At 45.5% G+C, this 17,124-nt stretch overlaps 1 protein-coding gene across 1 annotated transcript in view; it reads left to right on the plus strand.

Annotated features, from left to right (window-relative positions):
* Positions 1-16,776, plus strand: part of LOC122919832 (1-phosphatidylinositol 4,5-bisphosphate phosphodiesterase zeta-1-like) — a 138,991-nt gene extending 122,215 nt beyond the window's left edge. The window contains exons 8-12 of the mRNA XM_044269022.1: positions 2,164-2,280; positions 2,944-3,116; positions 3,826-3,952; positions 15,796-15,945; positions 16,643-16,776. Of these exons, the coding sequence (XP_044124957.1) occupies positions 2,164-2,280; positions 2,944-3,116; positions 3,826-3,952; positions 15,796-15,945; positions 16,643-16,725 (650 nt within the window). The 3' untranslated portion in view covers positions 16,726-16,776. The remainder of the gene's footprint in view (positions 1-2,163; positions 2,281-2,943; positions 3,117-3,825; positions 3,953-15,795; positions 15,946-16,642) is intronic.
* The last annotated feature ends 348 nt before the right edge of the window (positions 16,777-17,124 follow it).

The following is a 17,124-nucleotide window of genomic DNA, read 5'->3' on the forward strand; positions in this document are numbered from 1 at the left end:
ACCACAGGTCAAAATCCACATGGAAAAAAATCTGTATCATGTGCATTTAGAATTTCAAATTCTCATAGAATACAATGTACATGAACTACGGTGCGGATTTTCCGCATGCAAATCCGCGCGGAAAATCTGCATGCAATCCTGATCGTGTGTATTCATCCTAATGGGGTTTTCCAGTTTGAATCAATACATCTTTTATGAAGGTAGCTCTAATTTTGTAAAGTATTTCTTTTACCTTTGTTCTTATCTTCTGTTCTGGGCTGTGGTCACATGACCATGCAGCTCTTTCCTATTTCCTGTGATGTTGTGCCCATGGGCGGGGCAGTGATAGGGGAGTGTCTTTGTAACAGGCTGGGTGGGAGGAGCTCTAAACTAGCTGGGTGTTGTTAGGAGCAGTGATAGTGTAAGCCATGTACCGGGGTGGGCTCCCCAGAATACAGCGAAGCCACAGACAAGGAAAGCGACACTGACACCAGCTTACTACGCAAGAACAGAAACTTTACTTAGACAACGAGTAATAACATAAGCATCACCAAAACAATACAAACATGGAAAAAGAAAACGCTATATCCCCGGACCCACAGTCAATGTCCCTGCCCACTGGACAGGCCTAGCCGATGGAGGACACAGCAAAGCCTGCAAGTCGTGCTGTGCCGCTACAGAGGACACCCCTAGCCGATGGCAAACGCAGCAGAGCCTGCAAGTCAATAACTGCGCTGCAGTCCAGTACAGTACAGTACAGCCTAGCAAAACGATCTAATCCTAACTAACTAATGCTAGGCCTAGGCTAGTCTCTGTCACTTCAGGCGCCACACAATATAACAATTAGTAACCAGGTGTACTGACCTGTGTCTGTTCTGGGCCCGAGGATGCAGCCTACCAGGGATGGCCACCAACCTCTTAGCAACCGTGCAGCCTTGCTTGATGATGAGGCCTTCTGTCCACACACTGAACTGGTCTTCCTGGGACAACCTCTCTTTCAAAAGAGCTGGATTCAGTCAGGGTATAACAGCTACTCTCCTTCTTCTGAGAGTCCATTAACTGCCAGAAATCTGCAAGCCAGGATGGAATCGGATACAGTCCCTCACAGCACAATCCTTCCACCATGCCAGATCAACACACTTCCTGGTTCACTCACAGGCAGCAGCATGAGTCATCAGCATGAGTCATCATCTGTTTTGCATATTCAAATCGCAGAGTGTGCTGGCTGTAGCTGCAAAACAGTGGCCTCTAGTGCCCGGAATGCCAAATGACAGTTTAAGTACAGACATTATGCAGAAATAGCTGTTTCACAATCTCACAATAGGGTAGTGTCTATGTAACCAGCTGGGTGGGAGGAGCTATAAACTAACTGTACGTTGTTAGGGCAGAGAAAGGAGAAGTTCATCATGGGTTTGGTTGGATACAGCAACAGGAAGTACTAAATACAGAACGGAAACAAACCAGAGAGATTTGTTTACATGGTAAAAAAAGAGTCAGGAGAGTCTAAATGGAAAATGCATGGATAAAATGTACATGAGGTAAAAAACCACATGAAAATATCTAGAAAAGACCGTAGTAATCCCAGGAAACTCCTTTAAAGGACCCTGCAGTCATCTAATAACTTTACATTAGTCTATAGCTTGGTTACATTGCTTATATGAAAGCTGTATACATTATTTGTCTAGACACAAGATAGTATATCCAGTATATGCACTTTCTAGATGCTGCATGATACTGTTTGTCTGGATTTTATATACTAGTACGTTTTATGTGGACAGTCGTTAATCTGTCACCTGTAATATACTATCTATCTGGATACTGTATACAACTATTTATATGGGTGCGGTAGTCGCCATTTATCTGGACACTTTAGCCATTTTTTGGCAGCTGCATGATTAAACTATGGACATTTTATACACCAGTTATGTGGATGTTGTTCACTGCTGTTTATGTTGACACTATCTGAATGCTGTATGATACCGTCTGGAGGCTGGATGGGCGGCACTATGTATCAGTCTGCTATATGGCTAATTATTGGAGTGCTACGCAACAGAGTGTTGTTTTGGGTTGTTGAACTTGGAGGGAATAGCGCTCCGGCCTATAAATTCTTTAGCTACAAAGGTTATCTGATCATGTGTGTAAAAGTCAAGTAAAATAACCTGGACATTTCTGCTTCATCCCCAGCCCAGGAATTCATCCAACACACCAGGAGGTTCCTCACTCGGATTTACCCTAACTGGTCCAGAATTGACTCCTCTAACTTCTACCCGCAGGAATTCTGGAATGTCGGCTGCCAGATGAGTGAGTACATGCCACACACTGGGCCTGCCTGTGGGGCTGATTATAGTATAGTGTCTTAGTGATATTTTAGGGTTAACCTTTACCCTACTACTTGTGTATTTCTCCCCTCTGGTTAGCATGCCAATAAAATCTGTTACCATTAGTCGGGGGAGGAGTAAGGTCAGAGCAGTTTATCTATAATAATCCGATATACACAGATATAGAAAAGGTTTATTTTATTGCTTTCTCCTAATCTCTTCACTGCTGCAGTTATGGAAGTAGTGTGCTTGCTCTGGGGTTACCATGGTAACAGACATCCCCTCATAAGAACACATTCATAGAGTGGAGTTTTGAAACTTTCATCCCGAAATTTTCAGCGTTTTCTTTATTTTTTATGAGGGTTTTAAAAAAATAAAAATATGTGAATGCTATTTTACCCTTTAGAGATGGAAAATTATGAGAAAAATGTATTGTTTAGACATTCTGCATTTAGGATAAAAATAAATAAAAAATCTTCAGAAAAAAGACTTCATATTTACCACTTGAAACTGGCATTTTTCAGTAAAAACTGAAGAAGAAGAAAACAGTTCTAAAATGCTGAAAAAAAATGTTAAATCTCTGAAAAACTCCACAAAAAACCTGTGTGTGAATCCTTTTGTACACTCCTTTTCATCTTCTTTTTAGCCGCTTTAAACTTTCAGACGCCGGGGATTCCAATGGATCTGCAGGATGGAAAGTTTCTGGATAATGGGAGATGTGGATATGTACTAAAGCCAGAATTTCTGCGCAATGAAGACTGCAGCTTTGTTCCTCGTGGACGCAAACACAGGACACAACAGATATTTTTCACCATTAAGGTATCGTTCCATAGCCCTCTATTCATAAACCACACAGACGGGGAGTTGAGTGGAGACGGGGGGGTCATCAACACCTCGACTAGCAGAATATACTGCAATAATATACAGTAGGGATATTGTGAGAAGAAATAACCCCGAATGATGAAAAGGAGTAACTGTCCCTCTAAAGGCTGGGAATGAATGGATAAATTTAAGAGATTATGGCCATGATTTCCTACCTGGGTTTGTACCGTACTGTCTCCTTCAGATGGAGGCCTAAGCACCTCTGTATCCATGCACCCAGGGGTGCACCACCAATGAGGCCAGGTGAGGTGATCGCATCAGGCAGCACCAGGTATAGGAGAGAGGAGGGCAGCAGAAGGTCCATGGGCGATGAGCGCTGTCATTGTGGCAAAGTGGTTAGGTTAAGAAATTGGCATTGGGGGGCAAAGGGGGGGGGGGGGCGCCGTTTCAGTTTTCACCTCTCCCTGCATGCACCAGCCCCCCTCCTGTGTCATCTATCTCAGGACTCATAGGACACTTTGGGCCTTATTTATCAAAACTGTCTAACAGGAAAACTGTTTTAGTTGCCTAATCACAACCAATCAACGCTCACCTTTTATTTTTTCAGAACACTTTAAGAAATGAAAGGTGAGCTTTGATTGGTTGCCAGCTAAGACAGTTTTCCTGTTAGACAGTTTTAATAAATGAGTCCTTCTGTGTTTTCCAGGTGATCAGCGGCTTCCTCCTGCCACATGAAAGTATCTGTAGAACCAAGCCAAGCCTGATAGTGAAGGTGCAGATTTACGGGGTTCCAGTCGATGAGGGGCGGAAACAAACACAAGTGGTGAACAACGGTAAGAAGTGGGGTTTTGTAACATTTACAGAGAGCTGTCCGATCCATACTTACCAAGGTTTCAGTTGGTGAAATCAGGACACCCCAAACGCACCTGGGAACACCCTCTTATGGGTGGGGTTTGAGTTAGCTGACCCATTTCTGGCCCAGGACAGAATGAATTTGCTGAGACTGTCTCTGAAGAACTATACCTTCCTGGCACAATAATCCCAATCTACTGGGCTCTTATTTAGTATCCATATGAGATCCTGTACTCAGAATGTGCCATACATAACTCTAATAAAATCATACAGTGCTAAAATGGTGCCTAGAGAGTACCATACTTTCAGGGAAGGAGTGGGAACTTAAAGTGGCCCCGTGTTGTAGGGGTGTCCAAATTGGCAGAAGACAGGACAAAACAAGTAGACAGGGACAGCAGAAGTGACCAGGGCCTACAATACCACAGTGCAGCACAAAATACTGCCCCACCATAACTAAATATCACAGGGCAGCACAAAATAGTACCCCTGAGGCTTCAGGCTTTGGCCCCCATAACCAGCAGAGCTGAAGGGGCAATCTGGCAACTAAAATTTAATGTTGATAAGTGCAAGATAATTCACCTGGGGCGTAAAAACCCAAGAGCAGAATATAAAATCAGTGATACAGTCCTAACCTCAGTATCTGAGGAAAGGGATTGAGGGATCATTATTTCAGAAGACTTAAAGGTAGGCAGACAATGTCACAGAGCAGCAGGAAATGCTAGCAGAATGCTTGAGTGTATAGCAAGAGGAATTACCAGTAGAAAGAGGGAGGCACTCATGCCGCTCTACAGAGCACTAGTGAGACCTCATTTGTGTATTGTGCTTAGTACTGGAGACCATATCTCCAGAAGGATATTGATACTTTGGAGAGAGTTCAGAGAAGAGCTACTAAACTAGTACATGGATTGCAGGATAAAACTTACCAGGAAAGATTAAAGGACCTTAACATGTATAGCTTGGAAGAAAGACGAGACAGAGGGGATATGATAGAAACTTTTAAATACATAAAGGGAATCAACAAGGTAAAAGAGGAGAGAATATTTAAAAGAAGAAAAACTGCTACAAGAGGACATAGTTTTAAATTAGAGAGGCAAAGGTTTAGAAGTAATATCAGGAAGTATTACTTTACTGAGAGAGTAGTGGATGCATGGAATAGCCTCCCTGCAGAAGTGGTAGCTGCAAATACAGTGAAGGAGTTTAAGCATGCATGGGATAGGCATAAGGCCATCCTTCATATAAGATAGGGCCAGGGGCTATTCATAGTATTCAGTATATGGGGCAGACTAGATGGGCCAAATGGTTCTTATCTGCCGACACATTCTATGTTTCTATGTTTCTATGTAGCTGGCTTGAATTAGGCATCTTCAGCAAGGACGTGCATCTGCTGCACACCCTTCCCCTAGATGGGGGTGCACTAGACTGACTCTAACTAACTAGTACTCTCCCCTCCTTAGAGGGAGGGTTAGAATGGAAAAAAGGGTTCCATTCTCTGTTAACTATAGGTCTGCCATGCTTGCTGCCACCTACTGTTGAACCAGGCACATTACATTAACATAAGAGTTGTATTAGAAATAGGAATGCACAGTGTAGTGGACCCGAAATAAATGCACTAGATGACATGAGGTTAACCAATAAAGACAGTAGTGGGGTGCAAAAGGTGCTAATGCCTCTCTGGGACGTTACAAGTGGCCCCCTGGGCATCGGCCCACCTGGAAATTTCCCTGTAGAGTCTATGGGCAATCCGCCTCTGCATACTTTGCAAAACAAAAGTGCATATAGTGCCCAGATTGAGTCTTAAAAGTGTAACGGTCATTCTTTTTTATTTTTGTAATGTATAGGGGCACTATTACTGAAATCGTACTTTTCTATTACTAAAATAGTTCTAAAATAGCCCATTTTGTGCCTTAGCAACCCCCCTCTGTCTTCTGTGTACATAACACAGCAAGTCTCCACAGTTATGTAAAAAGAAGACAGAGGAGCGTTGCTAAGGCTCAAAATGGGCCATTTTAGAACTATTTTTGTAATAGAAATGTACGATTTAGGTAATTAAAGTATATTACAAAATTACTCAGTATTACTTACACTTTAAATCCTCCCACTACAGAGCACCCACCAAGCCTACCTTATTCCCATGCTATGAATTACTATACAGCAAAATAATACTGCCATCTGCTGGCAGTACTAGCACTGGCCTGCTGATAGATTGCTTTTAAAAAAAAATTTAGAGGTTTTTCAGTGATTATACTCTTTTTACTTTACTCATGTCCCATAACCAGGTATGAAACAATGATACTTACATGTTCTATGCTGCTCTGTTCCTGCACGCTGGCTCCCATTCAATCATCTTCCAGCGAAGTATGGACACGGTCACCTGCGCTGCTGCAGCCAATCACAGGCTTCAGTGGTGACATGTCCCTAAGTGATACATCATTGCTGAAGTCAGTCACTGGCTGTAGTGGCACAGGAGACCATGTCCATATCCGGCTGGAAGAAAACAATTTGGGGATCGGGAGATGGACAAACCTGAACCAGTGTGCAAGACTAAAGTGGCATGGAGCAAGTGAGTCTGAATCTTTCTATAGGTGATGTAGGATATGGGGCAAAAGTAAATACAGCATAATTACTGGATTTTTTAGGCTGGAGCTACACCTAGACTAGGGGTATTGTCACTAGAAATGTCCCGAACAGTTCCCGGCAAACTTCGCTTGCTCGCGTTCGCCGGGGCGGGCGAACATATGCAATGTTCTGTCCGCCCCCTATACGTCATCATTGAGCAAACTTTGACCCTGTACCTCACAGTCAGCAGACACATCCCAGCCAATCAACAGCAGACCCTCCCTCCCAGACCCTTCCACCTACTAGCAAAAAGCAAGGACAGCATCCATCTTAGATTCATTCGGAAACTGCAGTGTTAGTTAGAGCAGGGAGAGTGCTGCTGCTGATGATTTAATAGGGAAATCGTTAGCTAGGCCAGTGTTCTGTGTCCACCCCAGTCCTCAAAGACTCATCGGATCTGCTGTCAGGACAGCGTCCTGACAGCACCCCAAAAATCCCTTTTTGGGGCCAGTACATCAATCTGCTTTTTTTTTTTTTGTTCTCTGTAATCTAATTGCAGTTGCCTGCAAGTGTGTGTCAGGCCCACAGCGTGTACTGTGCCCACTACTGCCAGTGCCCAGTTGCACCACTCATATCTGGTGTCACAGTAGCCTGCATTTAAAAATAAAATAAAAAATTTCACTGTAATATAATTGCAGTTGCCTGCCAGCGTGTGTGTCAGGCCCACAGCGTGTACTGTGCCCACTACTGCCAGTGCCCAGTTGCACCACTCATATCTGGTGTCACAGTAGCCTGCATTTAAAAATAAAAAACTATTTTTTCACTGTAATATAATTGCAGTTGCCTGCCAGCGTGTGTCAGGCCCACAGCGTGTACTGTGCCCACTACTGCCAGTGCCCAGTTGCAGCACTCATATCTGGTGTCACAGTAGCTTGAACGCATAGTAGAACTAATCAGAAAAAAAATTACAGGCAGAGGCAGGCGACCCCGCAGGGGTCGTCGTGGTTGTGGTGCTGTGATTTCCTTTGGCCCTAGAATAATGCCCAGTGTTCAGAGGCCATCTACCCTGAATTCAAAAAATTCTGAGGACATAGTTGACTGGCTAACACAGGACACCCAATCTTCTACAGCTTCCTCTCGGAACCTTGACGCACCATCCTCCTCCAGCTCAGCTTTGGGTACCTCTCAAGTTACCACTCGCCCGCCTGCCGCCACCACCAACAGCTGCTTCACTTGATCTGTCGGAGGAGTTATTTACACATCAGTTGGAAGAAATGAGTGATGCGCAACCATTATTGCCAGAAGATGTAGATAACATGGATATGTCTCAGTCAGGCAGCATTACACACATGGACGTACGGTGTGATGATGATGATGTTGTACCCGCTGCTGCTTCCTTTGCTGAGTTGTCAGATACAAGTGAAGCGGTTGATGATGACGATGTGTCCGTGGATGTCACGTGGGTGCCCGCTCAAAGAGAAGAAGAACAGGGCGAAAGTTCAGATGGGGAGACAGAGAGGAGGAGGAGACGAGTTGGAAGCAGGGGGAGGTCGTCGCAAGGAGCTAGTGGCACAGTCAGACAGCATGCATCGGCACCCGGGGTCAGCCAGACAGCACGCCAATCAACGCATGCTGTTGCCACCACCAGAATGCCGTCATTGCAATGCTCAGCAGTGTGGCATTTTTTGTGTGTGTCTGCCTCTGATAACAGCGATGCCATTTGCAACCTGTGCCAAAAGAAACTGAGTTGTGGGAAGTCCAACACCCACCTAGGTACAACTGCTTTGCGAAGGCACATGATCTCACATCACAAACGCCTATGGGATAAACACATGATGAGTACAAGCAGCACACAAACTCAAAGCCACCATCCTCCTGGTCCAGCATCTTCAGCCACGTCAACCACTGCTGTCCTCCTTGCCCCCTCTCAACCATCTGCCACTCCGCCTCTCACCTTCAGCAGTTCCTGCTCATCTGCCCACAGTCAGGTGTATGTCAAGGAAATGTTTGAGTGCAAGAAGCCAATGTCACAGAGTCACCCCCTTGCCGCCCGGCGTCTGACAGCTGGCTTGACGGAACTCTTAGCCCGCCAGCTTTTACCATACAAGCTGGTGGAGTCTGAGGCCTTCAAAAAATTTGTAGCTATTGGGACACCGCAGTGGAAGGTACCCGGCCGAATTTTTTTTCTCACAAAAGGCAATCCTGTACGCTATTGTGGAAAAGGAAGTCATGGCATGTCTGGCACACAGTGTTGGGGCAAGGGTCCATCTGACCACTGATACCGGTCTGCGAAGCACGGTCAGGGCAGGTATATCACCTACACTGTGCATTAGGTAAACCTGCTGACGGCTGCCAAGCATGTAATGCATGGCTCTGCAGAGGAGTTTGTGACACCGCCACGACTTGCAGGCAGGCCTGCTGCCACCTCCTATACTCCTCCTACTCCATCCTCTTCGCTAACCTCCTCGGCTGAGTCCTCTTCTGCTGCTGCGTCTTGCTCCACATCAACTGCACCCCCCCAGCTCCCCAGGGGCTATTCCACATCCCGGATACGACAGTGTCACGACATCTTGGGGTTGACTTGCCTGAAAGCAGAGAGTCACACCGGACCAGCACTCCTGTCCGCCCTGAACGCACAGGTGGATCAGTGGCTGACTCCGCACCAACTGGAGATCGGCAAAGTGGTGTGTGACAATGGAAGCAATTTGTTGGCTGGATTGAATTTGGGCAAGTTGACACATGTGCTGTGCATGGCACATGTGTTGAATCTGATCGTACAACGCTTTGTGCATAAGTACCCAGGCTTACAGGACGTCCTCAAGCAGGCCAGGAAGGTGTGTGGCCATTTCAGGCGTTCCTATACGACTATGGCGCACTTTTCAGATATTCAGCGGCGAAACAACATGCCAGTGAGGCGCTTGATTTGCGACAGCCTGACATGTTGGATTCAACACTCCTAATGTTCGACCGCCTGTTCCAACAAGATAAAGCCATCAACGAGTATTTGTATGAACGGGGTGCTAGGACAGCCTCTGCGGAGCTGGGTATTTTTTTGCCACGTTACTGGACGCTCATGCGCAATGCCTGTAGGCTCATGTGTCCTTTTGAGGAGGTGACAAACCTAGTTAGTCGCACCGAAGGCACCATCAGCGACATCATCCCATTTGTTTTCTTCCTGGAGCGTGGCCTGCGAAGAGTGCTGGATCAGGCTGCTAGATGAGCGTGAAGAGGAAGAGTTGTCGTCACCATCACCACCAGAAACAGTCTTATCAGCATCGCTTGCTGGACCTGCGGCAACGCTGGAAGAGGAGTCTGAGGAAGAGGAGTCAGAGGAGGAATGTGGCTTTGAGGAGGAGGAAGACCAACCACAGCAGGCATCCCAGGGTGCTCGTTGTCACCTATCTGGTACCCGTGGTGTTGTACGTGGCTGGGGGGAAGAACAGACCTTTAATGAGATCAGTGAGGACAAGGAACGGGACATGAGGAGCTCGGCATCCAACCTTGTGCAAATGGGGTCTTTCATGCTGTCATGCCTGTTGAGGGACCCTCGTATAAAAAGGCTGAAGGAGAACGACCTGTACTGGGTGGCCACGCTACTACACCCCCGGTATAAGCAGATAGTGCCTGAAATGTTACCGAATTACCGGAAGTCGGAAAGGATGCAGCAGTTCCAAAACAAGTTAAAAAGTATGCTTTACACAGCGTATAAGGGTGATGTCACAGCACAACAGGAATCTAACAGGGGAAGAGGTGAAAGTAATCCTCCTCCTACCACGACCACGCCGGCAAGGACAGGACGCTTTACAGACGTGTTGTTGATGGAGGACATGCAGAGCTTTTTAAGTCCTACCCATCGCCACAGCCCTTCGGGGTCCACCATCAGAGAACGACTCGACCAACAGGTAGCAGACTACCTCGCCTTAACTGCAGATATCGACACTCTGAGGAGCGATGAACCCCTTGATTACTGGGTGTGCAGGCTTGACCTGTGGCCTGAGCTATCCCAATTTGCGATAGAACTTCTGGCCTGCCCCGCTTCAAGTGTCCTGTCAGAAAGGACCTTCAGCGCAGCAGGAGGTATTGTCACTGAGAAGAGAAGTCGCCTAGGTCAAAAAAGTCTAGATTACCTCACCTTTATTAAGATGAATGAGGCATGGACTGACAGTGGGGGATGCATTTGACTAAAAAAGGCCTGATGAGATGCCTTGGGCTATAAAATGGTCCACACGCTGCTGTATTTAATCTCTGCATGCCGGATGACTTGCGTGACTTCTCCGCCACCAACTAGGGTTCAAGCCGCAATGTTTTAGTGCACTTTCTGCCTGGAAAACATAATTTTTTCCGGCCGCTGCTACAGCAACAATACCTAATTTTTCAGCCATGTGTACATGCCTAATTTTTCTGGCCTCTGGTGCTGCACTGTGTGGCTGCAAAAACAAAACAACAAAAAAAGGCACATACATGTGTCAATTCCCCTTCGTGATCGTTACCTTGTTGTGGTGAAGGGGCTTGCATATCACAATGAAGCGATCACCTCTATGAGTGTGTTGGCAATGGCAATGTTGGCACACCCCAGATGAGATAAGGTCGTTGCTTCATTGTGAACAGACCAAAAGCGATCGGCTGAATAATTTTGCATAGAAAAAACATTCATTTTTTTTTGTGATCATCTAAGGTGATCATTAAAGCCTACTAGGCCAACAATGGGCCCACACTGCAGAATCATTGTTTTCTGGGTCACTTAACTGTCATTGAACTACCTCAGCACAACCATAGGCTTTGAAAAACCGCCATCGACTGCAATCTCCCAAACGTGCGCACGAGCACAGTCATCACTACACCAAGATTGACGGATAGAGGAATAAAATTTATGTCATGAGTGTGTCAACTATTGACAACTCTTTATGGTTGTCTAAACTCTATTCCATACACGTCCCCTGATAGGGGATGTAACAGGGATTAAACTGATAGGAATAGTACTACTTAACATACCACTCATATTGGGTAGCACAGTACATTGCACTGCGCACGCGCAGTTGGAAGTTAGAGGCAGTGGCGTAGCGTGGGTTGCCAGCACCCGGGGCAAGCCAAAAATTGCGCCCCCCCCCCCGTGCCTACCCCAGGCACGCCACTTTTAACAGATACTGTAGTAGATCACTAGCAGTCCTATGTTACACCTCAGATAACACAGAGATAACTCTCTGAGTACAGATAATGTAGTAGATGGGTGTGAGGCCCCAGAATTCTGAACACGTACAGTGTGACCTGAAGTCTGGGGCCAGAATGCGGCAGTATGGGCCAAATTCTCAATCTTCTCCCCCAACCCTACCATGAAACAGATATGTGGATGGACATTATTATTACAGTAGAATACCGCACCATACCTGTTACATCCAGTGACGTCTCCTGTGATGTAGACTCTCCTCGACGTCTTCATTCAGAGATAAGACCACCATGATAACTTCTTTCAGCCGCTTCTCGTCTCTGCAGAGTTTCACCGAAAAAAATTTAGGTTCCTCACTTTACTATCATGCTCTCCTTCCTTCAACACTGTCATCCTGCTGCCCCCCAATACTGAGCTAGAACCAGACAGATAGCTTTCATTCCCCCTGTATATTATAATGGCCCCCTCTTTATTATTAATGTACTGGCCCCCTCTTTAATAACAAAGAGGGGGCCATTATATTAGCAAAGAGGGGGTCATTACATTAATAATAAAGAGGGGGTCATTACATTCATAACAAAGAGGGGGTCATTACATTCATAACAAAGATGGGGTCATTATATTAATAATAAAGAGGGGCCATTACATTAATAATAAAGAGGGGCCATTACATTAATAATAAAGAGGGGCCATTACATTAATAATAAAGAGGGGGTCATTACATTAATAATAAAGAGGGGCCATTATATTAATAATAAAGAGGGGGCAGTACATTAATAATAAAGAGGGGCCATTACATTAATAATAAAGAGGGGGCCATTATATTAATAATGAAGAGGGGGTCATTATATTAATAATAAAGAGGGGGCCATTATATTAATAATAAAGAGGGGCCAATACATTAATAATAAAGAGGGGGTCATTACATTAATAATGAAGAGGGGGTCATTATATTAATAATAAAGAGGGGGTCATTACATTAATAATAAAGAGGGGGCCAATACATTAATAATAAAGAGGGGGCATTACATTAATAATAAAGAGGGGCCATTACATTAATAATAAAGAGGGGGCCATTATATTAATAATAAAGAGGGGGCCATTACATTAATAATGAAGAGGGGGTCATTATATTAATAATAATAATAATGTACTGGCCCCCTCTTTATTATTAATATAATGGCCCCCTTTTTATTAATAATGTACTGGCCCCCTCTTTATTATTAATATAATGGCCCCCTTTTTATTATTAATGTACTGGCCCCCTCTTTATTATTAATATAATGGCCCCCTTTTTATTATTAATGTACTGGCCCCCCTCTTTGCTAATATAATGTCCCCCTCTTTGTTATTAATGTAATGGCCCCTCTGTTATTAATGTACTGGCCCCCCTCTTTGCTAATATAATCGCCCCTCTTATTGCTGTGCCAATGCCATTGAAGCCTTTCTGCTCCAGTCCTCTCCTCTCCCACCCCCCATACTGCCGCCAGAGCCTCTGCAATTAGGTAAGTTAACATAAAAAAAAAATACTTACCTATCTCCATCCCCGCTTGTTCCCGCCGCAGGCGGTCACGAACGCCTCACTGTGCCTTCCTGCGCCGCGTCATCGCGTCATCTCGCGAGACCCGACGCAGGAGGTCACAGTGAGGTTATCGTGACCGAGTCCTGCGTCGCTCGCCTCTACTGCCTTATAGGCTTCAGGCCTAGTGGCCTGAAGCCTATGGGGCATAACGGAGGGGACGGGAGCCATAGGCTCCCGTAGCCCTCATTGAAATTTCGGATGCCTGGCGCCCCCTGCAATTTGGCGCCCGGGGCAACGGCCCCTCCGGCCCCCCCCACGCTACGCCCCTGGTTAGAGGACCAACCAAGCATCTTTTTCCATCTCCCGGTTCCTAAAATCTATTCCATACACCGGCCCCTGATAGGGGACGCAACAGGGATTAAACTTATAGGAATAGTACTACTTAACATACCACTCATATCGGGTAGCACAGTAGATTGCACGGCGCACGCGCAGTGCCCCAAGTTGGAAGTAAGAGGACCGACCAAGCATCTTTTTCCATCTCCCGGTTCCTAAAATCTATTCCATACACCGGCCCCTGATAGGGGACAAAACAGACATTAAACTGGTAAGAACAGAGTTTTTTCATTTAAAAAAAAGAGGACAGCCTCTGCGGAGCTGGGTATTTTTTGGCCGGGTTACTGAACGCTCATGCACAATGGCTGTAGGCTCATGCGTCCTTTTGCGGAGGTGAAAAACCTGGTCAGTCAAACCCAAGGCAACATCATCGACCTCATCCCATATGCGTCTTTTCTGGAGCATGCCCTGCGAAGAGTGCTGGATCAAGCCTGTAGATGAGCATGAAGAGGAAGAGTTGTGGTCACCATCACCACCAGAAGCAGCCTTGTCGTCGTCGATTGCTGGACCTGCGGCAATGCAGAGAGAGGAGTCTGAAAAAGAGGAGTCAGAGGAGGAAGGTGGCTTTGAGGAGGTGGAAGACCAACCACAGCAGGCGTCCCAGGGGGCTTGTTGTCACCTTTCGGGGACCCTTGGTGTTGTACGTGGCCAAGGAACGGGACATGGCTAGCTTGGTATCCAACCTTGTGCAAATGGGGAGTTTGCGGCTGTGCAAATGGACTGTTTGCGGTTGTTTGCGGTGCGTTAAACGGGGAGTTTGGTCTGTCATAGTTTGGTCTGTCACTGTGAAGCGGGCATAACCCTTACACTACCTGATTGATACAACATCATACCTGATGTTTTAAAGCACGTTATTCCAAACAATTTAGGAATGTTAGGCGATTTATGCCCTTTATGGATTAAAACCCAACTCTGCGTCAACTATGTAATTTTCCATGGGAGTTTTGCCATGGATCCCCCTCCGGCATGCCACAGTCCAAGTGTTAGTCCCCTTGAAACAACTTTTCCATCACTATTGTGGCCAGAAAGAGTCCCTGTGGGTTTTAAAATTCGCCTGCCTATTGAAGTCTATGGCTGTTGCGTAAATTCGCGTTCGCCATCCGCGAACAGAAAATTTTATGTTTGCGACATCTCTAATTGTCACACGTTGCGGCAGTGCTAAGTTTTGACTGTGGCAATAAAAAACACGCTTTTTGCAACAACATACCTGCATTTATGGAGCACTTTCCTCCAACAAAGGAACTGAATTTCATCAATGTAACTAATGTTGTCATTAATGTCATTCAGTTTTACTGTGTGATTTCCTTTTTTCGCTTGGCTGGAAGGAAACGCAGCAGAAACGTAGATATCTTGTTGCAAAAACCATGCATTTTTTTAGGGCTCATGCACACGAACGTATTTTTTGTCTGCATCCAATCCGCATTTTTTGTGGGTTGGATGCGGACCGATTCACTTCAGCGGGGCAGCAAAAGATGTAGACAGCATTCCGTGAGCTGTCCACATCAGCATGTCCATTCCGTGCCGTCCGAAATATTATAGAACATGTCCTATTCTTGCCGTTTTACATAGTACAGATTTGTCTGCAGAAAATCCACAAGAAATCCTATGTTTTTTTGTGCAGTTTTTTTGTTGTTTTTGGTGCACATTTTCTCTTTATGTTAAAAACCCTATTGACGTTTATGGGGAAAACCACTCTACAGAAGGTGCGGAATTGCACAAACAGTTAACATGCTGCAATCCGCATGGCAGGTCAGGCTCTACACAGAAGAAAAAAGCAAAAGAGGTAATTTACTAGGACGGCTTTTTACGGCCGTCTTAGCTTTCCCTCTGCGCTGCCATAGTATATGGCTAATTTATGATATATGCTGAACTGCGTTGTGGATTCCATTACTACGGACCATAACACAATTCCATGACGGAATGCATAATGGAATGCCGGTTCCGTTGGTAACAGAATCCATAATGCAATTTAGCATATACCCGAACTTCAAAACTTGATCCATATTTCTAACACTTTAGATCTTGATAGCTGAGAGCAGGAGTTGGGACAGGACACTTCCTACACAGGAACCTCTGTTGTAATCCTTACACCCCGATAACCCCTTCACCCCAATACTACGCCTTCCACCCAACCTGTGTTAGGATGTGTGCAGTGTATTATCTGCTTCTTTCTTCTTTCCTTTCAGCATTTAACCCCCAGTGGAACCAGTCACTGGACTTTATCATCCAGGTCCCGGAGCTGGCACTGGTACGGATCTCTTTGGAGGATCAGCTGTTAATGGTTTCCAACGAGTTCCTGGGACAGTACACTCTGCCACTGACCAGCATGAGCAAAGGTAGAATTCACTTTAGGTCATTTTGCTGCTATCATGCTACTGTACTGTCCATTGAGAAATTCATATAATTAGTGTCACATGGCGTCAGACATGGAGGTGCAGCCGCTTCCTCTATTCAAGGCTAATCACTGTCAACAGGGGGAGCAGAGGATTAACCCCTGGTCTAAGAAAGGCAGCAGCAGCCACAATTCCGCTGCCGCCATTTTTGAATCTGCACTCTAAATCCATGGATCACACCGGTCTCGCACATAGAAATGTAATTTAGGCCTCATGCACATGGCCGTTGTTTTGGTCCGCATCTGATCCGCAGTTTTGGCGGCTCGGAAGCGGACTCCTTCACCTCAATGGGGCCGCAAAAAATGCGGACAGCACTCCGTGTGCTGTCCGCATCCGTTGCTCTGTTCCGTGGTCTGCAAAAAAAAATCTAACCTGTCCTATTCTTGTCCGCAAATAGGCAGCTATAATAAAGGCTGTCCGTGCCATTCCACAAATTGTGGAACGCACATGGATGCCATCTGTGTTTTGCTGACCGCAAAACACACAACGGTTGTGTGCCTGAGGCCTTAATGTCAGGGGGAAGCAATATTCTGTCACTGCTATAATTCCACTAAAAACAGTCATGTTTCAGCGCTCCCTGCTGACATTAATATCACTGTCCTTGGCCGCCGGCATCTCATCATTTTGTTCTTTCTTGCAGGATATCGTCACATCCCCCTGCTGAACAAGCATGGTCAGAGCATGGCGCCCGCATCTTTGTTTGTACACATCTGGTTTCACTAATCGTCGCCGGCTATGACGCCACCCGTCTGTGTACAATAAAACTAGTGGCTGTTTTAAAATGTAGATGTGTGTTTTATTAATCCTTCCATCACCACATAGTGTATCTGGTCAGCAACCAGCAGAATTGTGAGTGCAGCTCTGGTGTCAGAAAACACAGAAAAACATCACACCTGTTTCTTTATTCATAATTTAATAGCAAAATGTTAAAACCAGAATTCATCACTATATGTAATAAACCTGAGATCCTTCATATATAAAAGCAGCAAACAACAAATTGAAAGAACCCACAAAAAGTGTCCTTTTATGTGACATTATCCAGAGAGACAAACTTTATGTGGTGTAATCCCTGAATAGATGCCGTTACAACACAATCCTGGGAGAGCGGCCATTTATCACAAA

This window comes from Bufo gargarizans, chromosome 9, assembly GCF_014858855.1.
Source record: "Bufo gargarizans isolate SCDJY-AF-19 chromosome 9, ASM1485885v1, whole genome shotgun sequence".
NCBI lineage: Eukaryota > Metazoa > Chordata > Amphibia > Anura > Bufonidae > Bufo > Bufo gargarizans.